This window comes from Giraffa tippelskirchi, chromosome 2 (assembly GCF_054371585.1).
Source record: "Giraffa tippelskirchi isolate mGirTip1 chromosome 2, T2T-mGirTip1v1.2.pri, whole genome shotgun sequence".
In the NCBI taxonomy this organism is placed as follows: domain Eukaryota; kingdom Metazoa; phylum Chordata; class Mammalia; order Artiodactyla; family Giraffidae; genus Giraffa; species Giraffa tippelskirchi.
Window position 1 is genome coordinate 42,465,293 of NC_137276.1, and position 21,867 is coordinate 42,487,159.

Consider the following 21,867-nt stretch of genomic DNA (forward strand, 5'->3'; position numbering starts at 1 on the left):
TTTTCAAAATTTTAAAAGCCTGATATTAGAGACATATACTGTTCCAATTGTGATTTTTAGAGGATGTTATTAAGACCATACTATTTCCTGTATACGTATCTCTGCAATGTATTTCAAACTTATATGTATCATTAATTAGATTAGCTTAGACATTTTACCTTTCTAGGAAACAGAGTGCATTTTCAAGTATAACTTAATGTTTCCATGACAGTGGTACTATTAAATTTTTAGTAGCTCAACATGTGAATGTTAACTTACCAAATCCACCTTTGACCACTAGAGAAGATGAGATAGCAGATTTTTAAGTGTTTAAGAAGTTGATAGATATTGCTGCAGCAACCAATTAGATGCTTGCAAAGCAACAGTACATATATACATATTTCAATCAGAGTGATTAATATTTGTTGAATATTCTTGAAGAACTACAAACTCGGGTACAGGTGAATAACGTTTAAGTTGCCAAAAGGTTAGCCACATAAGTACAGGGTCTCTAAAGTATGAAACTGATTAAAATAATTCTCAGGTAATAATTATAAATTCATACACAAATGGATTAGGTACTTAAGTTTCTAGAATTATATCTGCAGATCTTTTCTAAAGTTTACCTATTCATTTTCATTTATGTCTTTATCATCATCCAGTCAACTCATTAACTCTCCAGATACGATAGGGAATGGTGGCACAAAATTTTGTTTCATTCATGTAAGTGAAACTTTAAGTTTGAAAATTATAACTGCTGCTGCTGCTAAGTCGCTCCAGTCGTGTCCAACTCTGTGCGACCCCACAGACGGCAGCCCACCAGGCTCCGCCATCCCTGGGATTCTCCAGGCAAGAACACTGGAGTGGGTTGCCATTTCCTTCTCCAGTGCATGAAAGGGAAAAGTGAAAGTGAAGTCGCTCAGTTGTGCCCGACTCCTAGCAACCCCATGGACTGTAGCCTACCAGGCTCCTCCATCCATGGGATTTTCCAGGCAAGAGTAGTGGAGTGGGGTGCCATTGCCTTCTCTGAAAATTATAACTACTGGATTGTAATTGTAAAATCTGTGTTATTAATAACAAGAGTTACATGGTTTCCCAGGACAAAGAAATTTGAAACATGAACAAATCTTAAACCTGGAAGAGGAAAAATCAGAAGAGTGTAATTTAATGTCTTGAATTAATCACAATGAACACTTCTCTTAGATTTTAAAGGGTGCTTTACTTGAACTGCTCTCTATTTTTTATACAGGGAAGATGTGAGAACAGCAAATGTAATTGCGGCAGAAGCTGTAACTTGCCTTGTGATCGACAGAGAGTAAGTACTTTGCTTTCTTATGCATATTACACACTCGTATCAGTGACACACATAAGTTCCTGGGATGAGACATCACTTCATGGAGCTATTAATATTTGTTTTATATCTTTTTATTGAAAATGAGTTTTGTATTTGATTCTCATTCCCTGTTATTCTTGGAAGCGGTTCACTCTGCCATTCTAGCTTTGTGATTTTTAATAAGGTACTTAAACCACCATGAACTTCACCTCAGCTCATTTGTGAACTGGAGATAATGCAACATCATGTTGTGAGCATTGATGAGAACATGTGAGAAAATCATCTGTCCAAGTGGTCTTTACCTAGGAGACACTCAGCCAGTGCTATTGGTGTAAACTTTTAGAAAATAATGACTATTAGTACTTTCAATTATACTTTATAATTTATAAAATATTTATAGTTTGTTTTATAATAATTATAAACTAGTATATTTATACACTATAAATTTGTTGTTATTATTGTTACTAGGAAATGGACTATTCCTTGAGCATGTTTTAGTTTTCTCCTCTATTCTTCCATCCCCAGATTCCTAAAATAGAAGTATTTAGGAAGACATTTTTGAAGAAAGCATCAGTTCTAGACGTAGGCATATTTAGGGCCATTACATGTTTGTTTGGTGACACATCCACCTGTTCCTTCTCTGTATTCTTCCTTGCTAGTCTCATTACCTGAATGCTTTATTGGTTAGACTAAAATGTCAAATTATTTGATTGACTCTCCAAGAGCCTGAGTAAAATGCTCCACTACCTGGAAGCAGTCCTCCAAACATTTTCTCATTGCTGTGTTTGTGGATACATTATCACAAAAGCCAAGTGCCTGACCAGGGAGAAGAACTGTAAAGCATCCATTTTAGTGAAGCCATTACGGCAGGAATAGGCTGTGTCAGTGTGTAATGAAAGTGAGTGGCAGATATGATTTGAATGATGGAGTTGAATGTTGAGCTCAGGGGACTCCGATGGAGAGAAATCCCACTTGATTCACAAATCTTACTTTTGCATGCCCCTCTGTGCTGGATCGCTAGAACCGGAAGGCATCATTGCAGGATGATAGCCACGTGCGTGTGTGTGCTCAGTCACTTCAGTTGTGTCCGACTCGTTGTGAACCTATGAACTGTAGCCCCACCAGGCTCCTCAGTCCATGGGATTCTCCAGGCAAGAATACTAGAGTGGGTTGCCATGCCCTTCTCCAGATGATGTCTATACCCATGAATATTTCTGAAATAGATACTCTTCCTCTGGTTCCCAGAGACAACGACTACCTATTCATTCTTCCTTTCATTTGATTAATGTTTTTTTGAGGCTTTGTCACATACAAGGCATTGTTAGGTGCTGTAAGAAGAATTAAAGGAGCAGCACATATCCTGGTTTGGGGGCTAACTTCTATAGAGGAACTGTGGTGTTTATACAAATAACCATCATGCAAAGCAGAATGTAAGAAGGGTCCAGAGCCCACATTTGGGGGAGTTGACAGAACTTCTGGTGAGAATCAGAGAAGTCTTCATGAAATAAATGGTTTGATTAGGTAGATCCATAAGCATAGGAGCAGCAAGAGAAATAGAGTGAGTAGCATCAGCAGTACTCAGAGTAGAGCTATAAGTCATTTAAGCTGACTAAAGTAGGGCTGTGTTAAGGTAGTTGGAGGAGGAAGTGTGACAAACAAGTTCACAAACATGTTGGGGCTGGGTAAACAAGATCACCAAATGGTGGATAAGGGTAACTGACAATTCTATGCAGCAAAATAGTGTCACTAGGACACTGAGAAGGCTGTATGAGATGAATTAGAGGGAGAGGATACAGACAGAATATCTTGGTTAGCAGTCTGTAAATCTAATTGGTCTTCATGAGATCATAAATAGGAGGCATGTGTAAGAATAAATACATAAACCCAGAGGGCTGAGCACTTGCCTGAATGTGAAGGGTGAGAAAGAAATTTAGAAGATCTAGAAGGAGTGTAGAAAAATAATTAGTTTGGGAGGCATAAGAGTTATTCAATAAAAATGTAATGAATTTAACATAAAAGTTGGACACTCAGGAACAGGTGCCTCGCAGGAGGTAGAAAATGTGGGACAAGAATGCTTGTTAGAATTAACTTAAAATTAACCTAAAAATTGCTTACATAGAGTTAACAACTGAAGCCATAAAACTGGATGGAATTGCATGAAAGAACAGAAAAGCTTAAAAGACCAAGTTTAGAATTTTGGAAAATTTTTACATGTAAAAGAGAGACAGAGGAAGAACACCAGTGATAAAACTGCAAAGTTAGCAATCAGAACAGTGTAGGAAACCTCAGATACCAAGAGAGGATTTCAAGAGAAAAAGGATAATCAGCAGAAATAAATGCAAGTGAGAAACTGAGAGGCATACAGGACCAGTATCCCTGGAGAAGGAAATGGCAACCCACTCCAGTATTCTTACCTAGAGAATCCTGTGGATGGAGGAGCCTGGTGGGCTGCTGTCCATAGGGTTGCACAGAGTCGGACACAACTGAAGCGACTTAGCATGCATGCATGCATTGGAGAAGGAAATGGCAACCCACTCTAGTATCCTTGCCTGGAGAGTCCCAGGGACAGAGGAGCCTGGTGGGCTGCCGTCTATGGGGTCACACAGAGTTGGACACGACTGAAGTGACTTAGCAGCAGCAGCAACAGGACCAGTATCCATCCTGATCCATCAATTCCTGTGTCATAAGACTTGTCCCAAGACCTATACATAATATAGTAGCAAATAGTTTACCAAGGAAGATTGGACGTAGATAAAAAGTCACTGGAATTGGTAAGCTGAAGACTATTTCTCAACACCCAAACTGGAGCCTAGGTATTAAAACTGAGATTAGAGCCAGACTAGGAAATTTTTACATTTATTCATTACAAAAGATAAAGATGAATGCCTGTTTCTCTATCAGTTACTTGGGCTACTGAGATGAACAAGTTCAGTATAGGTCTGAAAACTGAGTATATAGGGCAAACTCAATTACATTAAAATTTTGGTTGTTATTCCTTTATCGGGCTGGTAGCAAAACCTCCTCTCTGTTTATTCATCCTATCCTCCACAGGTAGCCTCTTTAGCCACATCTGCATCAGTTTCCAAGGATGGTGCTTCTGATCCTAGCCTCTACCCAGATCTACTCTTGCTTGTGGTGGGTTGGTGCCTTCCCCCATCCCCTGTTTGCTATGGCTATTCAGTGTCAACTCCAAGTTGAAGGCAAAATAAACAAAATTACTGAATCTACTGAATCCATGCTCTGGGCTCTGTAGCATAAGCAATGGACCAGTCAGGCAGGAGTCAAGGAAGCCATCCATATCAGGACTTAGGATGCCAGAAGAAATGCAAAAAGATGGCAAAATAGTAGTTATTCAACTTCTCTCAGGGAGGGTGGTATTGATGTTTCTGACAAGCAACTTGGTGAAGGGTGAGACTCACTAAGATTCATGCTCAAGGAGGAACAGAAGATCACAGAACTTCCCCACAAAAATGATGGGTTAGTTAAGTGGAGGAGGTTTATTCTGAGTGGGCTATGTAAATATGAAGCCTTAGCTCCATGACTTAAACCAAAGATAGGAAAAGCTTTTCTATAAAAGGTCAGATAGTCAATATTTCACACTTTGTAGGCCAAATGACCTTCGTTGCATCTACCATTGTAATGCAAAACCAATCAAAGACAATAAGTAAATGAACATGTCTTTGTTCCAATAAAGATGTATGGATGATGGAATTTGAATTTCATATTGTTTTTAGAGGTCAAGAAGTATTATTCATCTTTTGAGACTTTCTTGTTCCTGCCACTTAAAAATGTACAAATTATTCTCAGCTAATGGCCATACAAGAAACAGTCAATGGGCTGAATTTGACCTGTGAGCCTTAGTTTGCTAACCCCTAACTTACTTAACCAATATAAAAAAATTGCTGCCTCCAGTGGTTCTGTTCTGATCTTCCTCCAGGCTCTGCTCAACCTATCTTTTAAATGAAGCAAAAACATAAAGAATACTGGTTTGAAGTGCGTTCCAGTGTTGGTCTTCCCAATGCCATCTGCCAACTTGCTTTCCTCTCTCTGACACCCTTCACGCGTCTAGTTCCCTCATCACATTACCCTTCTATAGGCACTACTCTTTCCCATCACACTCCCCAGTCCTGCCACACACACGTGCTTTCTTCTTTATCTTTTTGGTTACACCACATGACATGCAGGATCTTAGTTCCTCCACCAGGGACTGAACTTGTGCCCCACTACAGTGGAAGAGCCTAACCACTGTACTGCAGGAAAGTCCCTGGTCCCTATTCTTCTTAATTTCACTCTTGTAATCTCACAGACTTCGCTTCAGGCTTTGTATTAATTTGAGTAGTAGCTACATAGAGATGAAGATGATTGGCTGTGGGTTACTTACATTTTAATGACTTACCCCTGAAGACGGAAAAATCACAAAAATACAGAAGGTTTTAGAATTTCAGGTGTCATGGAGGGAGAGGGGGAGGACCATATGGAAAGATTTGATGACAGTAGAATCTTTCCAGCACTGTTCTTACCCTACCATTCTCACCAGGCCAGTCTCATGAAGGCCCATGCATCCAGTGGCATGTGCCCCACCTATGTCATCTGTTTCTTTATATATATCTGTTATCTTTATATATCTACCAGTCTTTGTCCACATGGTAAGACTATGGGAACTCCAGATGCCACACAGCGTGTAGTCATACTACTTAACTGATAGTGTGATGAATTTAAAATTTTTCAGAGCCTCAACCTGTCCCACAGTCTAAGTGTATTTTACTTAGGTTCATTTTCTAGAATGAAATCTGGGGTGATGTGAGGATATTTGCAGGATGAACACGAGAAGACAAATGTACTTTGCTAGAATGTGGTCATTCAGTTGTGATCATTTGGGCTTGTTTTTTTTATGGAGCTATTATTGATTGCTGTGCTTTACAAAAAAAAAATATTTATTAAGCAGGAGAGAGAAAATTCAGAAGCTTGAAAGAGAGTCATTACACTGGTTCATTTTAATAATGGAACTTGAATTATAGCATGTCCTGAGCAAGCCTGATCTAACTACAGAATAAGCACATAGCTACTGGAAAAGGGCCATATCCAGAGATAGTATTAATGGTTTAAACTCATGGAAAGAGGTGAATGGGACTACTCTTCATCACATATGCGTGTTGTAGTGCTTTAAAATGGTACACCCTCCTCCTCTTGCAAGTAGTTATAGAAATTATATATAGCATTACTGACAAGAGAACTCACTGAGAAGGCCTGGTCTTTTGCTTCATTTACCCAAATAGAACTTACTGGTTCCTGGCCTTACATCAGTCACTCAGACATCTAATATTTGAGGAGTTTCGAGGCAAATGTGTAAATATGACACTACTTATTTCTATTCCTATTGTATAGATAATTTCCAGCTCTAATTTGTTGAGTCCCAAACACACTGAGCTTCTAGCAGTATTCTTTGGTAAATTTGACTCTATTCAAAGTAAAAGAAGTTCAATGTCATTAGTATGTTGGTAGGTCATTAGTTAAAATTTAGCACTTTTTTGTTTAAAAATTCTTATTAAAAATTTTTTCAATATTGATCAAGTTAGTCAAAAAGTCATAGCAGAAATTCAGGATACAGAAAGTACAAGCAGTTGTACAGACCACAGGCCAGTAAGACACCATTCAAGGAAAACATTCCTCTTCCCTCATCCTTCACTCCACCCTCCACCTTGCTCTGCTGAGGCTAAGAACTAGACCTTGTTATGGAGAATTGTTTATGGAACTGGATACTATTGGCGTTTTGAATCAGAGAGTTGGTTTTGGAGGAGGGCTGTCCTGTGCACTGTAAAATGTTTAGTGGCATCTTGACCTCTACCCACTAAATACAAGTAACATTCCCCGAAAACCCCAATGTGACAACAGAAAGTATCCCCAGATATTTCCAAGTGTCCCTCAGGGGGGAATCACCCTTGCTGGGAAGGACACAGCCACGGCTGGCTAGATGGCAGTAAAGTGTTCTGATGCCATGGCGGTAGAACTTATGCCAGAGGTGTTCCAGAGAAAGCTGCTCATAACAGGGAAACTACCTGAGGGGAGGTGTGCTGGGGAAGCTGCTGGCTGCTTGGTATTGCTGAACTCCAAGTACTATAATAGCCATACCCTGGAGAAGGTTGTACAAAATCCGAGCAATCTGACTGGAGCCAGGAAGCAAATTGCTTTATTCTTGCAGTATCTCCCCAGTGGCAAAATTTCAGTGCCAGTTGGCAAAGAAAAAAATTTAATGGCCTAATCCATTTTTTATACAGCAGTTAAAAGGGCGAATTTAGAACTAAAAAACAATAAATCAATAACCAGTACATATTACAAGCTAAATCCTATTCCAAGGTCCAGAGCCATAAATAGCAAAGTCTTTGTCTCAGTTCGGTTCAGTGCAGTTCAGTTGCTCAGTCATGTCCAACTCTTTGCGATCCTATGGACTGCAGCACACCAGGCCTCCCTGTCCATCACCAACTCCCTGAGTTTACCCAAACTCAGGTCCATTGAGTCGGTGATGCCATTCAACCATCTCATCCTCTGACATCCTCTTCTCCTCCTGCCTTCAATCTTTCCCAGCATCAGGGTCTTACCAATGAGTCAGCTCTTCACATCAGGTGGCCAAAGTATTGGAATTTCAGCTTCAGCATCAGTCCTTCCAATGAACACTCAGGACTGATCTCCTTTAGGATGGACTGGTTGGATCTACTTGAAGTCCAAGGGACTCTCAAGAGTCTTCTCCAACACCACAGTTCAAAAGCATCAATTCTTCAGTGCTCAGATTTCTTTAAAATCCAAATCTCACATCCATACATGACTACTGCAAAAACCATAGCCTTAACTAGATGGACTTTTGTTGGCAAAGTAATGTCTTTGATTTTTAATATGCTGTCTAGGTTGGTCATTACTTTCCTGCCAAGAAGTAAGTGTCTTAATCTCATTCATGGGATCTTTTAAAGGAAGTCACCATTATCTTCATTAACTCCACCACAGTTTGGCCCCAGGTAAATAGCAGGTAAATAAAGGACAGAAATGGTATGGACCTAACAGAAGCAGAAGATATTAAGAAGAGGTGGCAAGAATACACAGAGGAACTGTACAAAAAAGATCTTCACGATCCAGATAATCACAATGGTGTGGTCACTCACCTAGAGCCAGACATACTGGAATGTGAAGTCAAATGACCTTAGAAAGCATCACTATGAACAAAGCTAGTGGAGGTGATGGAATTCCAATTTAGCTATTTCAAATCCTGAAAGATGATGCTGTGAAAGTGCTGAACTCAATATGTTGGCAAATTTGGAAAACTTAGCAGTGGCCACAGGACTGGAAAAGGTCAGTTTTCATTCCAATCCCAAAGAAAGGCAATGCCAAAGAATGCTCATACTACTGCACAATTGCACTCATCTCACATGCTATCAAAGTAATGCTCAAAATTCTCCAAGCCAGGCTTCAGCAATACGTTAACCGTGAACTTCGAGATGTTCAAGCTGGATTTACAAAAGGCAGAGGAACAAGAGATAAAATTGCCAACATCCGCTAGATCATCGAAAAAGCAAGAGAGTTCCAGAAAAACATCTATTTCTGCTTTATTGACTATGCCAAAGTCTTTGACTGTGTGGATCACAATAAACTGTGGAAAATTCTGAAAGAGATGGGAACACCAGACCACCTGACCTGCTTCTTGAGAAACCTGTATTCATGTCAGGAAGCAAAAGTTAGAACTGGACATGGAACAACAGACTGGTTCCAAATAGGAAAAGGAGTACGTCAAGGCTGTATATTGTCACCCTGCTTATTTAACTTATATGCAGAGTACATCATGAGAAACGCTGGGCTGGAGGAAACACAAGCTGGAATCAAGATTGCCGGGAGAGATATCAATAATCCCAGATATGCAGATGACACCACCCTTATGGCAGAAAGTGAAGAGGAACTAAAGAGCCTCTTGATGAAAGGGAAAGAGGAGAGTGAAAAAGTTGGCTTAAAGCTCAACATTCAGAAAACTAAGATCATGGCATCTGGCCCCATCACTTCATGGCAAATAGATGGGGAAACAGTGTCAGGCTTTATTTTTTTGGGTTCCAAAATCACTGCTGATGGTGATTGCAGCCATGAAATTAAAAGACGCTTACTCCTTGGAAGGAAAGTTATGACCAACCTAAATAGCATATTAAAAAGTAGAGACATTACTTTGTCAACAAAGGCCTGTCTAGTCAAGGCTCTGGTTTTTCCAGTAGTCATGTATGGATGTGAGAGATGGACTGTGAAGAGAGCTGAGCGCCTAAGAATTGATGCTTTTGAACTGTGGCTTTAGAGAAGACTCTTGAGAGTCCCTTGGACTGCAAGGAGATCCAACCAGTCCATCCTAAAGGAGATCAGTCCTGGGTGTTCATTGGAAGGACTGACATTGAAGCTGAAACTCCAATACTTTGGCCACCTCATGCGAAGAGTTGACTCATTGGAAAAGACCCTGATGCTGGGAAGGATTGGGGGCAGGAGGAGAAGGGGACGACAGAGGATGGGATGGTTGGATGGCATCATCGACTTGATGGACATGAGTTTGAGTAAACTCCAGGAGTTGGTGATGGACAGGGAGGCCTGTCGTGCTGTGATTCATGGGGTCCCAAAGAGTCGGACATGACTGAGAGACTGAATTGAACTGAACTGAAATAGCAGGGAGGGAACATAGCTCCACCCATCAACAGAAAATTGAATTAAAGATTTACTGAGCATGGCCCCGCCCATCAGTACAAGACCCAGTTTCCCCTCAGTCAGTCTCTCCCATCAGGAAGCTTCCATAAGCCTCCTAATCTTCTCCATCAGAGGGAAGACAAACTGAAGACCACAATCACAGAAAACTAACCAATCTAATCACATGGACCACAGCCTTGTCTAACTCAATGAAACTATGAGCCATGCCGTGTAGGACCACCCAAGACGGGCAGGTCATGGTGGAGAGTTCAGACAAAATGTGGTCCACTGGAGAAGGGAATGGCAAACCACTTCAGTATTCTTGCCTTGAGAACCCTATGAGCAATATGAAAAGTCTTTGTCTGCCTTGGAGTAATTCCTGATCAATACAGATGCATTAAAACCCATGAGAAATTGCCATTTCAGTATGGGAAAAATAAAAACCGCAGAGGGGGAGGGGGAACTAAATCTGGAGGAATATGTTATGCCTCTAGCATCCCAAAGGACTTATAGAATAAAGGGATATGTGAGTCAAGTCTAAAGTTTGAATAGGGATTTTACAAGTTAAGAAGGGAGGGTAAATATAGCTCCTGTGAAAGGAAGTGCAGACACAAATATGAGGAATTTGAAAATGTTATTGTACAGTAAAAAGTGGAATATACCAAGAAAAGAGGATTTATGTGTCAAGAAACCGAACAGTGAACTAGACAGGTGGTGTGCTGGAAGATACTATTAGAAAGAGATGGGGGCAGATTATAAAGAAATCTCCTAATAATCTCAAACTAAAGGTATATGATGTATCCTCTGGGCAATGAGGAACCATCAGAAGACAGCTGCTACTCCAGTTTGTAAATATTTGCTTTTGAAGGAAGGGAGCAGAAGATTGATTCCAATGGGATGAACTCAAACAGGGAAACTAATAGGAGACTAAAGCAACAGTCCTAGGGGTTGCTCACTAGAGGTTAAGAGTCTAAATTTAAATCTGATTTGATGTGTGTGTGTGTGTGTGTGTTAGTTGCTCAGTCATGTCCAGCTCTCAATCTCATGGACTGTAGCCTGCCTGGCTCCTCTGTCCATGGAATTCTCCAGGCAAGAATACTGGAGTGGGTAGACATTCCCTTCTCCAGGGGACCTTCCCGACCCAGGGACCAAATCTAAGTCTCCTGCATTGCAGGGGGATTCTTTACCATCTGAGCCATCAGGGAAGCCTTAAAGCAGATTTCAGGGAATAATTAAATGTGAGATGTTAACAAAAAAGTGCTTCTGTCTAGGGAGACTTGGCAGATGTCTATAATAGATCAAAAGTATGAAATACAGAGCAGGTTCTGATGAAAGTACTGGGCAACTCAGTTAAGGATATGAGTTCAGACCGTCGAAATGGTATTCAGATATTCAGATGGAGAAGTCCATTGACAGAAATGAGTTGTTTTATTTTTTCCTGACAATCAGATGATAAAATGGAAAGTGATATTGGATTTCACCATGTATCAATTTTAAAATACCACAATCACAGCTTTGGTTTTGTTAATTAAAACAACTGTTTTATTTTACACCAATGACTAAATAATTCCTTTTTCCCCGTTAATGCTTAAAACCTTTCTATATTTCTGAGGCTTGCATTTTTTTCCATTGAATGTTTTTTTTTTTTTTTTTTTTATTTTTTTTATTTTTTTTATTTTTTTAATAAATTTATTTATTTTAGTTGGGGGCTAATTACTTTACAATATTGTAATAGTTTTTGCCATACATTGACATGAATCAGCCATGGGTTTACATGTGTTCCCCTTCCCGGACCCCCCACCCACCTCCCTCCCCATCCCATCCTTCTGGATCATCCCATTGCCCCGGCCCTGAGCCCTTGTCACATGCATCGAACATGGAATGGTGCTCTGTTTCACATATGACAATACACATGTCTCAATGCCATTCTCCCAGAACGTCCCACCCTCACCTTCTCCCTCAGAGTCCATAAAATTGTTCCATGCGTCTGTGTCTCTTATTCTGTCTCGCATATAGGGTTATCGTTACCATCTTTCAAATTCCATATATATGCATTAGTATACTGTATTGTTGTTTTTCTTTCTGGCTTACTTCACTCTGTATAATGGGCTCCAGTTTCATCCATCTCAGTAGAACCGATTCAAATGTATTTTTTTTAATAGCTGAGTAATATTCCATTGTGTATATGTACCACAGCTTCCTTATCCATTCGTCTGCTGATGGACATCTAGGTTGCTTCCATGTCCTGGCTATTGTAAACAGTGCTGCGATGAACATTGGGGTACACGCGTCTCTTTCAATTCTGGTCTCCTCGGTGTATATGCCCAGCAGTGGGATTGCTGGGTCATATGGCAGTTCTATTCCCAGTTTTTTAAGGAATCTCCACACTGTTCTCCATAGTGGCTGTACTAGTTTGCATTCCCACCAACAGTGTAAGAGGGTTCCCTTTTCTCCACACCCTCTCCAGCATTTATTGCTTGTAGACTTTTGGATAGCAGCCATTCTGACTGGTGTGAAATGATACCTCATTGAGGTTTTGATTTGCATTTCTCTAATAATGAGTGATGTTGAGCATCTTTTCATGTGTTTGTTAGCCATCTGTATGTCTTCTTTGGAGAAATGTCTGTTTAGTTCTTTGGCCCATTTTTTGATTGGGTCGTTTATTTTTCGGGAATTCAGCTGCAGAAGTTGCTTGTATATTTTTGAGATTAATTGTTTGTCTGTTGCTTCATTTGCTATTATTTTCTCCCATTCTGAAGGCTGTCTTTTCACCTTGTTTATAGTTTCCTTTGTTGTGCAAAAGCTTTTAATTTTAATTAGGTCCCATTTGTTTATTTTTGCTTTTATTTCCAATATTCTGGGAGGTGGGTCATGGAGGATCCTGCTGTGATTTATGTCGGAGAGTGTTTTGCCTATGTTTTCCTCTAGGAGTTTTATTGTTTCTGGTCTTACGTTTAGATCTTTAATCCATTTTGAGTTTATTTTTGTGTACGGTGTTAGGAAGTGTTCTAGTTTCATTCTTTTACAAGTGGTTGACCAGTCCATTGAATGTTTTAAGAACTGTTATTCAGAGACTCAGACGTGTCTTTGGAATTCATAAGCCAGTTGTGTGAATGAATAAGAAAAATCTGTGACAACTTTTAATTTAAAAATTCAATATTAATTTCTTCAGTTATAAAGGGAAGAGTTGAAATTTCATATTTGAATTCTCTTTATAAGTTTTCTGTGTAGAGTTTTGGCTATTAATTTGGGAGAGGGATTATAGGGCTTCTGGTGCTCTTAAAGATAAAGCAGGGAGGGAGATGCCAGTATCAGTTTCTGAGAGAAGCTTAACAATCACTTTAAAAATCAATAGTGTAATTACTAGGTTTGAAAGCTGAATTCTGCTTTAGATATTCCCATTGCTTTTTTGTAGAGTTTAGTGGTTTTGCTTACTTTAGTAGGCACACTTCCTGATGAGACTGTTATTACAGGCCCAGCTGGGTCATAAAGATCTAAAACTTTCCTTTTCTTTTCAATATGCCTAGCAGTTAGTACTTATTTTGAAACTCACGGCATAGACACATGAATTGGATTAGCATCAGCTACAATAACACTGAAATTTTATTCCCAGACTAAGCTTTGATTACAGAGAGGAACTTTGCAGAATTTACTAGTTTGGATGAAGTGTAATGGTCATATTATGCACCTCCTGGCTACAATCATATAATTGAACTAATATTAAAACAAAAATCAGAATGCAAAGACAAATCATGATTTGGTAGTTAATAAAGATGATGTCCTCCCAGATGAATTAAAAATAGTATATTTTCATCTAGATGAGAAATCTAAGTGGGCTGAGTGGAAACTTATTTATTGTGTTGTATTCACAAGGTTGTTTTTTTTCTCTTTTCTTTGTCTTCTTTTTGCCTTTTTATATAGTTGGTGTCAGGTGATTATAAGCTTATTATTGCTCCCTAAGAAAAATTAGAAAGCACAGAAAAATATAATCCCACTATTCAAAGGTAACTACTGTTAATATTTCAGTGAAAAGTGAAAGTGTTAGTCAGTTGTGTCCTACTCTTTGTGACCCTAAGAACTGTAGCCTGCCAGGTTCCTCCATCCATGGGATTTTCCAGACAAGAATACTGGAGTAGGTTGCCATTTCCTTCTCCAGGGGATCTTCCCAACCCAGGATCAACCCTGGATCTGCCTCATTGCAGGCAAACTCTTTACCATCTGAGCTACCAGGCAAGCCCCAGTATTTCAGTTTATTACCTTAAATAGTGACATCACACTGCCTAATTTTTTCCTACTTTGTCCACATACAGGGGTAGAATAAATAGTACTTGCATACACACAGACAGATAGATACACAGATAGACAAATTTACCCTGTCATTTATTGAACTTATGTGCCAATCACAGAGCTAGTTGGGATGGATAGATAGCCTGATGAAAAGGTATACACATATATACATATGTATATGTAATATACATAATTACTGTCACAGCAAACATGAAAAGAATACTTTTTATCTTCCATTTTAATGTTACACTTGGCTCTAGAGAGTTGAAGTATCATATCACAAAGCAATATGGCTTATTATTGGAGAAGGAGGATCCCCTCTGTAAGGGCCATTACATCACGCTGTTTTACCATATTGTATTAGTTATTTGTTGTTCAGTTGCTAAATCATGTCTGACTCTTTGTGACCCCATGGACTATAGCACACCAAGCTTATGTTAATAAAAATGTCTCATGAGCAGAAGTTGAGTCTTAAAACTAGCCATATAAGCTCATTTTAATTTTTAGTTTTGTAAAGAATTGTTTGCATATATCTTTTTTCCCCCTTAGAATAATTTCCTTGAGGAGCTACTCAGGAGTAGAATTACTGATTCAAAGTAAATATGTATTTTTATTTTTGTTTATTTTTAAATGTTTTGTTGAAGTATAGTTGATTTACAATATTAAAAGTTTCAGGTATATAGTATAGTGATTCAATATTTCTATAGATTATACTCAATTTAAGATTATCACAGAATATTGGCTATATTCCCTGTGCTGTACATTACATCTTTATATCTTATTTATTTTATACCTAATAGTTTGTACCTCTTAATCTCCTTCCACTACCTTGTCCCTCCTCCTACCTTCTTCCCATTGGTAACCAGTACTCTGTTCTCTGTATCTGTGAGTCTGTTTCTGTTTTATTATATTGTTTGTTTTATTTTTTTAGATTCCGTGTATAAGTGAAATCATACAGTATTTGTCCTTCAATGTCTGACTTATTTCACTAAGCATAATACCCTCTGGCTCTTCAAGAACACCTCTGATCATCTGATTCAGAGGAAAACAAATATAGTTTTTGGAGATGTTTCTTGACTGAGACTCAGAGGCCAGGTTGATGTTAAGGATTATATAATTACAGATTATATTCTGATCCCTTAGAGTCGGGTAGCACACTGGCCCTGAGTTGGTTGCAATTATAAAAAAATGAATTAAAGTTTAGGCTATAGTTATAATCCTCCTGCAGTCAACACTGACCAGACTGCATTTGTAATACTGAGCTCAATGCTGAGTGCCAGAGTTTAGAAAGATATTAACACATTAAATGTGACCAAATTGGTGGTGAGGGGGAAGAGGTGGTGGTCCAGATAAACTGTATGACAATCATGACATAGGAAGGAAAAAAAATCATCTTCCAGGTCCTTGCATGTTGTTGCAAATGACAGCATTTCAATTTTGTTTTGTTTTTTATGGCTGAGTAATATTTCATTGTGTATATATACTATCCATTCATCTGTTGATGGACTGTTATGTTGCTTCCTCATCTTAGCTATCATAAATAATGCTTCTATGAGCATTGAGGTGTATATGTCTTTTCCAATTAGTGATTTTTTTTTTTTATTTTGGCAAATACCCAGAAGTTAAATTACTGAATCAAATGGCAGTTCCAGCTTTATTTTTTTGAGGAATAGCCATACTGTTTTCCATAGCAACTACACCAATTTACAATCCCACCAATAGTGCACAGGGTTTTCTTTTTTCCACATCCTCCAACACTTGTTGTTTGTTGCCTTTTGCATGATAATCTTTCTGACAGATGTGAGGTGATATCTCATTGTGGTTTTGATTTCCGTTTCTGTGATGACTAGCCATGTTTTCATGTGCCTGATGGCCATCTGCATATCTTTGGGAAAATATCTATTCATGTCTTCTGCCCATTTTTAATTAGCTTTTTTGGATGCTGATTACTATGAGCTCATTCTGTATTTTGAATTTGTTGTTCAGTTGCTAAAGCCATGTCTGACTCTTTGTGATCCCATGAACTGCAGCATGTCAGGCCTCTCTGTCCTTCACTATCTCCCAGAATTTGCTCTAATTCATGTCCATTGAGTTGGTGATGCTGTCTAATCATCTCATCCTCTGCTGCCCTCTTCTCCTTTTGCCTTCAATCCTTCCCTGGATCCAGGTCTTTTCCAGTGAGTCAGCTCTTCCCATCAGGTGGCCAGAGTACTGAAGCTTCATCTTCAGCATCAGTCCTTTGAATGAATATTCAGGGTTGATTTCCTTTAGGATTGATTGGTTTGATTTCCTTATCAGATACATCATTATCAGATATCATTTGTAAATATTGTCTCCCATCCAAATGGGTTGTCTTCTCATTTTGTCAGTGGTTTTCTTTGTTGTGCAAAAGCTTTCAAGTTTATCTGGATGCCTCTTGTTTATTTTTCTTTTCTTTTTCCCTTTCCTGAGTACACAGATCCAAAAAATATTGCTAAGACTTATGTCAAGAGTAATACTGCCTATGTTTTACTTTAGGAGTTTTATGATTTTCAGTTTTACATTTAGAATTTTAATTCATTTGGGTTTATTGTATATGGAATGATAAAATGGTTTGATTTCACTTTTACATGTAGCTGTCCAGTTTTCTCAGCACCACTGATTGAAGGGACTGTATTTCTATATCGTATATTTTTGCCTTCAAATAATATACATATTTTTAAATTGTTATCTAGAACCATTTTGCAGTTTACTTTGCAGTGGCAAGGTATGAGAATTTCTGTTACCCTGAAACCTGACCAGCATGATTTTTTGGTTGAAATAATCTTAAAAGACATGATGGTGCAAATCAGACCAGTGCATGAAATATGTCATCATCCAAGAAGAGTTAATTTGTCATTTATTCTTGTCTTGTAATTGATACATGGAGCTTAGTTATTGACAATTAAACCTTGGAAGATAGTTCATTCTTTTGCAATTGCTTCATTATCCTAAAGAAGAATGAAAAGTGAAAGTGAAGTCGCTCAGTCGTATCTGACTCTTTGCGACCCCATGGACAGTAGCCTGCACCAGGCTCCTCCGTCCATGGGGTTTTCTAGGCAAGAGTACTGGAGTGGGTTGCCATTGCCTTCTCCAGAGGATCTTCCCGACCCGAGGATCGAACCCAGGTCTCCCACATTGTAGACAGACGCTTTACTGTCTGAGCCACCAGGGAAGTCAACAGAAGAATAAACCCTTAAAAAAAATAAACACTTAAAAAGCTTCAGAAAAGTGTGAGAGTATATAAAAGCTTAAATAACCATTTTTCTGAAATGCCAGAAGTTAATAGTAAAGGCTAACAAGGTACCTGCAAAGAATGAGTGGACAAGGAAAAACAAATTAACCAAGTGACTAGTTAAAGCATGGAGCAAACATCATGATGTGAGAAGGTCCCAATTTATAGATGATACCCAGTTTGCTCAGTGGCAGAAAGGAAGGGAAGAGTTCAGAGAAATTAATGTGTGGATTTTCACAGTATGGTACCTTTGTTTTATTTATTTTTGTACAATTTTTCAAGATCTCTATTTCCTATATTTACATGAAGTAATTGCCAATAGGATGGTTTTATTTTATTAATATAGAAGAAACTAACAGTCGGTCACATAACTGAGCCATCATATTTCCTATACAGTGTTAATAATCATGCAAATAATGTGATGGAACTTTAATAAATGCAATATTATATGCAAAATCATTTGAGTTTATGTCATTGGTTAAAATGTAAAACACAGGTTAATTATCTTTTCCCTTCTAATTCTATATTTCTAAACATATTTTTTTTGATTGAAGTGTCATTGATTTACTATGTTGTATTAGTTTCAGCTATACAGGAAAATGATTCATACAGACCCAGACACGACTGAAGTGACTTAGCAGCAGCAGCATGTGTGTATATATATAAATATATACACAAACACTTCTTCAGATCCTTTCTCTTATAGGTTGTTACAGATTTTGATTATAGTTCCCTGTGCTTTACAGTATGTCCTTGTTGGTAATCTATTTTATATATAATAGTATATACAAATTAATCCCAAACTCCTGATTTATTCATATCCCTTCCCTAATCTTTATTTTAATACTCTTTCATCTCATTTAACCCTCACAATAGTCTTATGAGAAAAGATGACATAAGATATTCCAGAAGAGGAAACTGAGAATCAGACTCAATGATTTTTTAGGGCCACATAGTGCGATGTCTGACTCCAAGACCAAGATCTGTCTAGTATACTGTGTTTAAATTGTTGCTTTTATATCAAAAATTGTGTTAACTAGTAAGCTAGATTCAGCTGGAGGAATCTTTTTAAAAGAGTAGAGTGGGAGAGATTGAGGCAGAGAAAATAAGTATGATGCTTTCAAAGTAAGGAAGCGTGTCAATAGTCTGAATAACTTGGTATAAGATATCTAGCCTGCATCACTGGTTAAATGATAATGCCATTAAGAGACACAGGGAATTTAGCTGCAAGTCTTGGTGGAAGATAATTCATGCAGTTAAGGCTAAGATGAATTTGGAGCGCTGGTGAAATATGCATATGACACTGAGTGACATCATTGCCATATGGACCTGGAGAGCTCGAGGACAGAGATATAGATTTGAAAGTATATTTGCCTGGGGATCCTAATTACAGTCTTAAGAGTAAATTTTATTTCCTGGGAGAGCTTAGAGAAAAGGGTAATTAGCATATTATATAAGAACTAGGGTCTAGTAAAGATCAGTCTACCTTGGCTCATATCGCAGATTTACCCCCTTTCTTGCTCTGTGGTCTCAGGCAAGTTACATAATCTCTGTAAGCCTCATCTCTTGTTTCTTGTTCTAACCACTGTCTGGAGATATTTTTCATTGTCACAATTGGGCTTTCTAAGGATATCTAGTGGGTAAAGGTGAGGATAATTGCTAAATATTCTACAATGCACAGTATAGACTCGATAATAAAGAATTATCTGATCCAAAATGTCAGTAGCACTGAGTTTGAGAAAACCTGCTATAAAACTTCTTTAAAGTGGGAGTCATTATATTTACCTCGTAAAGTTGTTGTGAGATTTCACTGAGGTGCTGCCAGTAATAAAAACAAGACTGAACATGTTGTAAATAATACATATTTAAGAAAATAAGTCAATCAATTGAGTGGGAAAAGAGGGCAAAAGACCTAACTTGGGTAACTGCTTACCTTTAAGGGATGCTGCTGCTGCTGTTACGGGATAGGAGAGGAAAAAATATGTGTGACAGATGCTGAAAAGTAATCCTTTCAGAGGAGGGAAAGGAGGAAAATCCAGGGAAAGAATAGAGTAGTTCAGAGCACTGACACAAGTTTCTGCTTCATGGCTACAAAACAAAGAAGTCCAGCAGGGCCAGCAGTAGAGCAGGGCCATGAGAATGGGAGCTGGAAAGAGCCCACCAAGATGAACAGGAGATAAGTGACAACTTTGAGGGGAAAATTGTAATAAGAGTAAAAGAAAAAATAGGAACAGAATGCTAGGTTGCAGTAGGCTGAGAATTAAATGAAAAATGAGAATGCGAGATAGGAAATGAAGTTTATGCAAATTGGCTGTATAGTCATAAGGATTGTTTTGTGTTTTCGGATTGGAGAGACCATCCTATTTATTGACTGAAAGGAAGGAAATGCCTAAGGGAGACAATGGAACAATAAGAGCTCTTGTAATTGACAGAACAAGAGTGGAGAGTAATGATAAAGAGTTTGTGATCAGGAGTAATGAAAACAGGATTTGCTGTAGAAAGAAGTTGGGGCACTTTCTCTGGGAAAGAAACACAATGATAGTCATTATACCTTAGCCCTAGAGTAAGAAATAGAAGCAAGAATTTAGTTTTTATGAACTTCTCACAAATTACAAAAATAATTTTCTTAAATAGCCCAGATACACAAGAAGATGTATCTTCTAAATTGCTGTTAATATTTCTTCAGAAAACTTTCTGTTATGAACTGAGTATTTTGTAAATCCATGTGTTGAAGCCCTAGTCCCTGAGTATGACTCTATTTGAAGATAGGACCTTTACAAGGTAATCAAAGTTAAATGAAGTGAGAGCGGTGGGGCTCTAATCTAAGAGGTGTTAGTCTTTCAGCCATGTCTGACTCTTTATGACTCCATGGACTATAGCCTGCCAGGCTTCTCTGTCCATGGAATTCTCTAGGCAAGAATACTCAAGTGGGTAGCCATTCTCTTCTCCAGGGGAATCTTCCCAACACAGGGATCGAACCTGAGTCTCCCGCATTGTAGGCAAATTCTTTGCTGTCTGATCTACCAGGGAAGACTCTAATCTAAGAGGACTGGTGTTTCATAATTAGAAGAAGAGACATCAGGAGGGTATGCACACAGAGGAAAGGCTACGTGAAGACACAGGAAGAAGGGGCTGTAAGTGGGGAAGAAATCCTTCACCTGAAACCCACCCTGCTGGCAACTTGATGTTGGACTCCTAGCCTCCAGAACTATGAGAAAATAGATTTTCGTTGTTAAACCATATAGTCAGTAGCATTTTGTTAGCACATCACTAGCAGTCTAATATATTTCCTAATTGGAACTTCTATACATATAATGCAATAGAAGAAGGAAGATGATCTGTTAAAATAAAGTTGTCTTAAAGCATTGGATTGACCATGAAAGGAGGATGTGAGACAATAGATATTTGATATCAAATTCTAGCACCAGCTATTAACTAACTGGCTTCAGCTTTCCTTATTGGGAGATAAAAAAAAATTACGTGAATGATGAATGATATTGTGTTAGAGTCCAGTTGCCTCTATTCAAACCTCATGCTGATACTTACTAGTTATATAACCTTGAGTTGCTTTTATCTGTAAAACAGGATAAACTAACATGAAATAGTTTGTACAATTTCTAACACATGCTGCTGCTGCTGCTGCTGCTAAGTCACTTCATTCATGTCCGACTCTGTGTGATCCCATAAGACGGCAGCCCACCAGGCTCCCCCATCCCTGGGATTCTCCAGGCAAGCGCACTGGAGTGGGTTGCCATTGCCTTCTCCGCTAACACATGCTAATTATTATTTCCATGTTTTGCTTGATATTTTTGTTATTTCAAGATTTTATGTTCACTAATTTGTGACATCAAAGGATACATTTATCTCAGCTTCTAATGATTTTTGCAAGAAATAAAAAGAACAGAATAGATCAAAAATTAAAAGTTCAGACAGACCAATTTTTGAAAAAAAAAAAGTTATGCTCTAAACTAATGTTGTCTTTGTTTCAGTTTCAAGGCATAAATAAGTATACTAAAAAGATATTTTGAGATAAATTTATTGTGCCATCCTAGCATTTCATTTTAAGTTTAATTAAAAAAAAATCAGTGACTTTCATAGTATTTTATGTTCCCATGCAATTTTTCTTACCAGAGTTTTCTAGAGTCAGTCTTGAAATAGTTACCAAAAATGTAGATTGTTTTGACTAATATCTGATACAGTCGATACCTCTACATTAACTAAAATATTGGTATTATCATCTAGGTATTTTTATTGTTTTTAATAAAATGGCCTATTTATTTTCAAACAATTTTGATTAAAACATATAAACTTATAAATT

The 21,867-nt window shown here is 38.2% G+C and overlaps 1 protein-coding gene across 6 annotated transcripts in view; it reads left to right on the top strand.

Annotated features, from left to right (window-relative positions):
- PRKG1 (protein kinase cGMP-dependent 1) overlaps positions 1-21,867 on the top strand; it is a 1,340,287-nt gene that overhangs the window by 1,186,675 nt on the left and 131,745 nt on the right. For all 6 annotated transcript variants that reach the window (XM_081557175.1, XM_081557164.1, XM_081557186.1 and 3 more), the window contains one exon: positions 1,229-1,294. In XM_081557175.1, the coding sequence (XP_081413301.1) occupies positions 1,229-1,294 (66 nt within the window). The remainder of the gene's footprint in view (positions 1-1,228; positions 1,295-21,867) is intronic.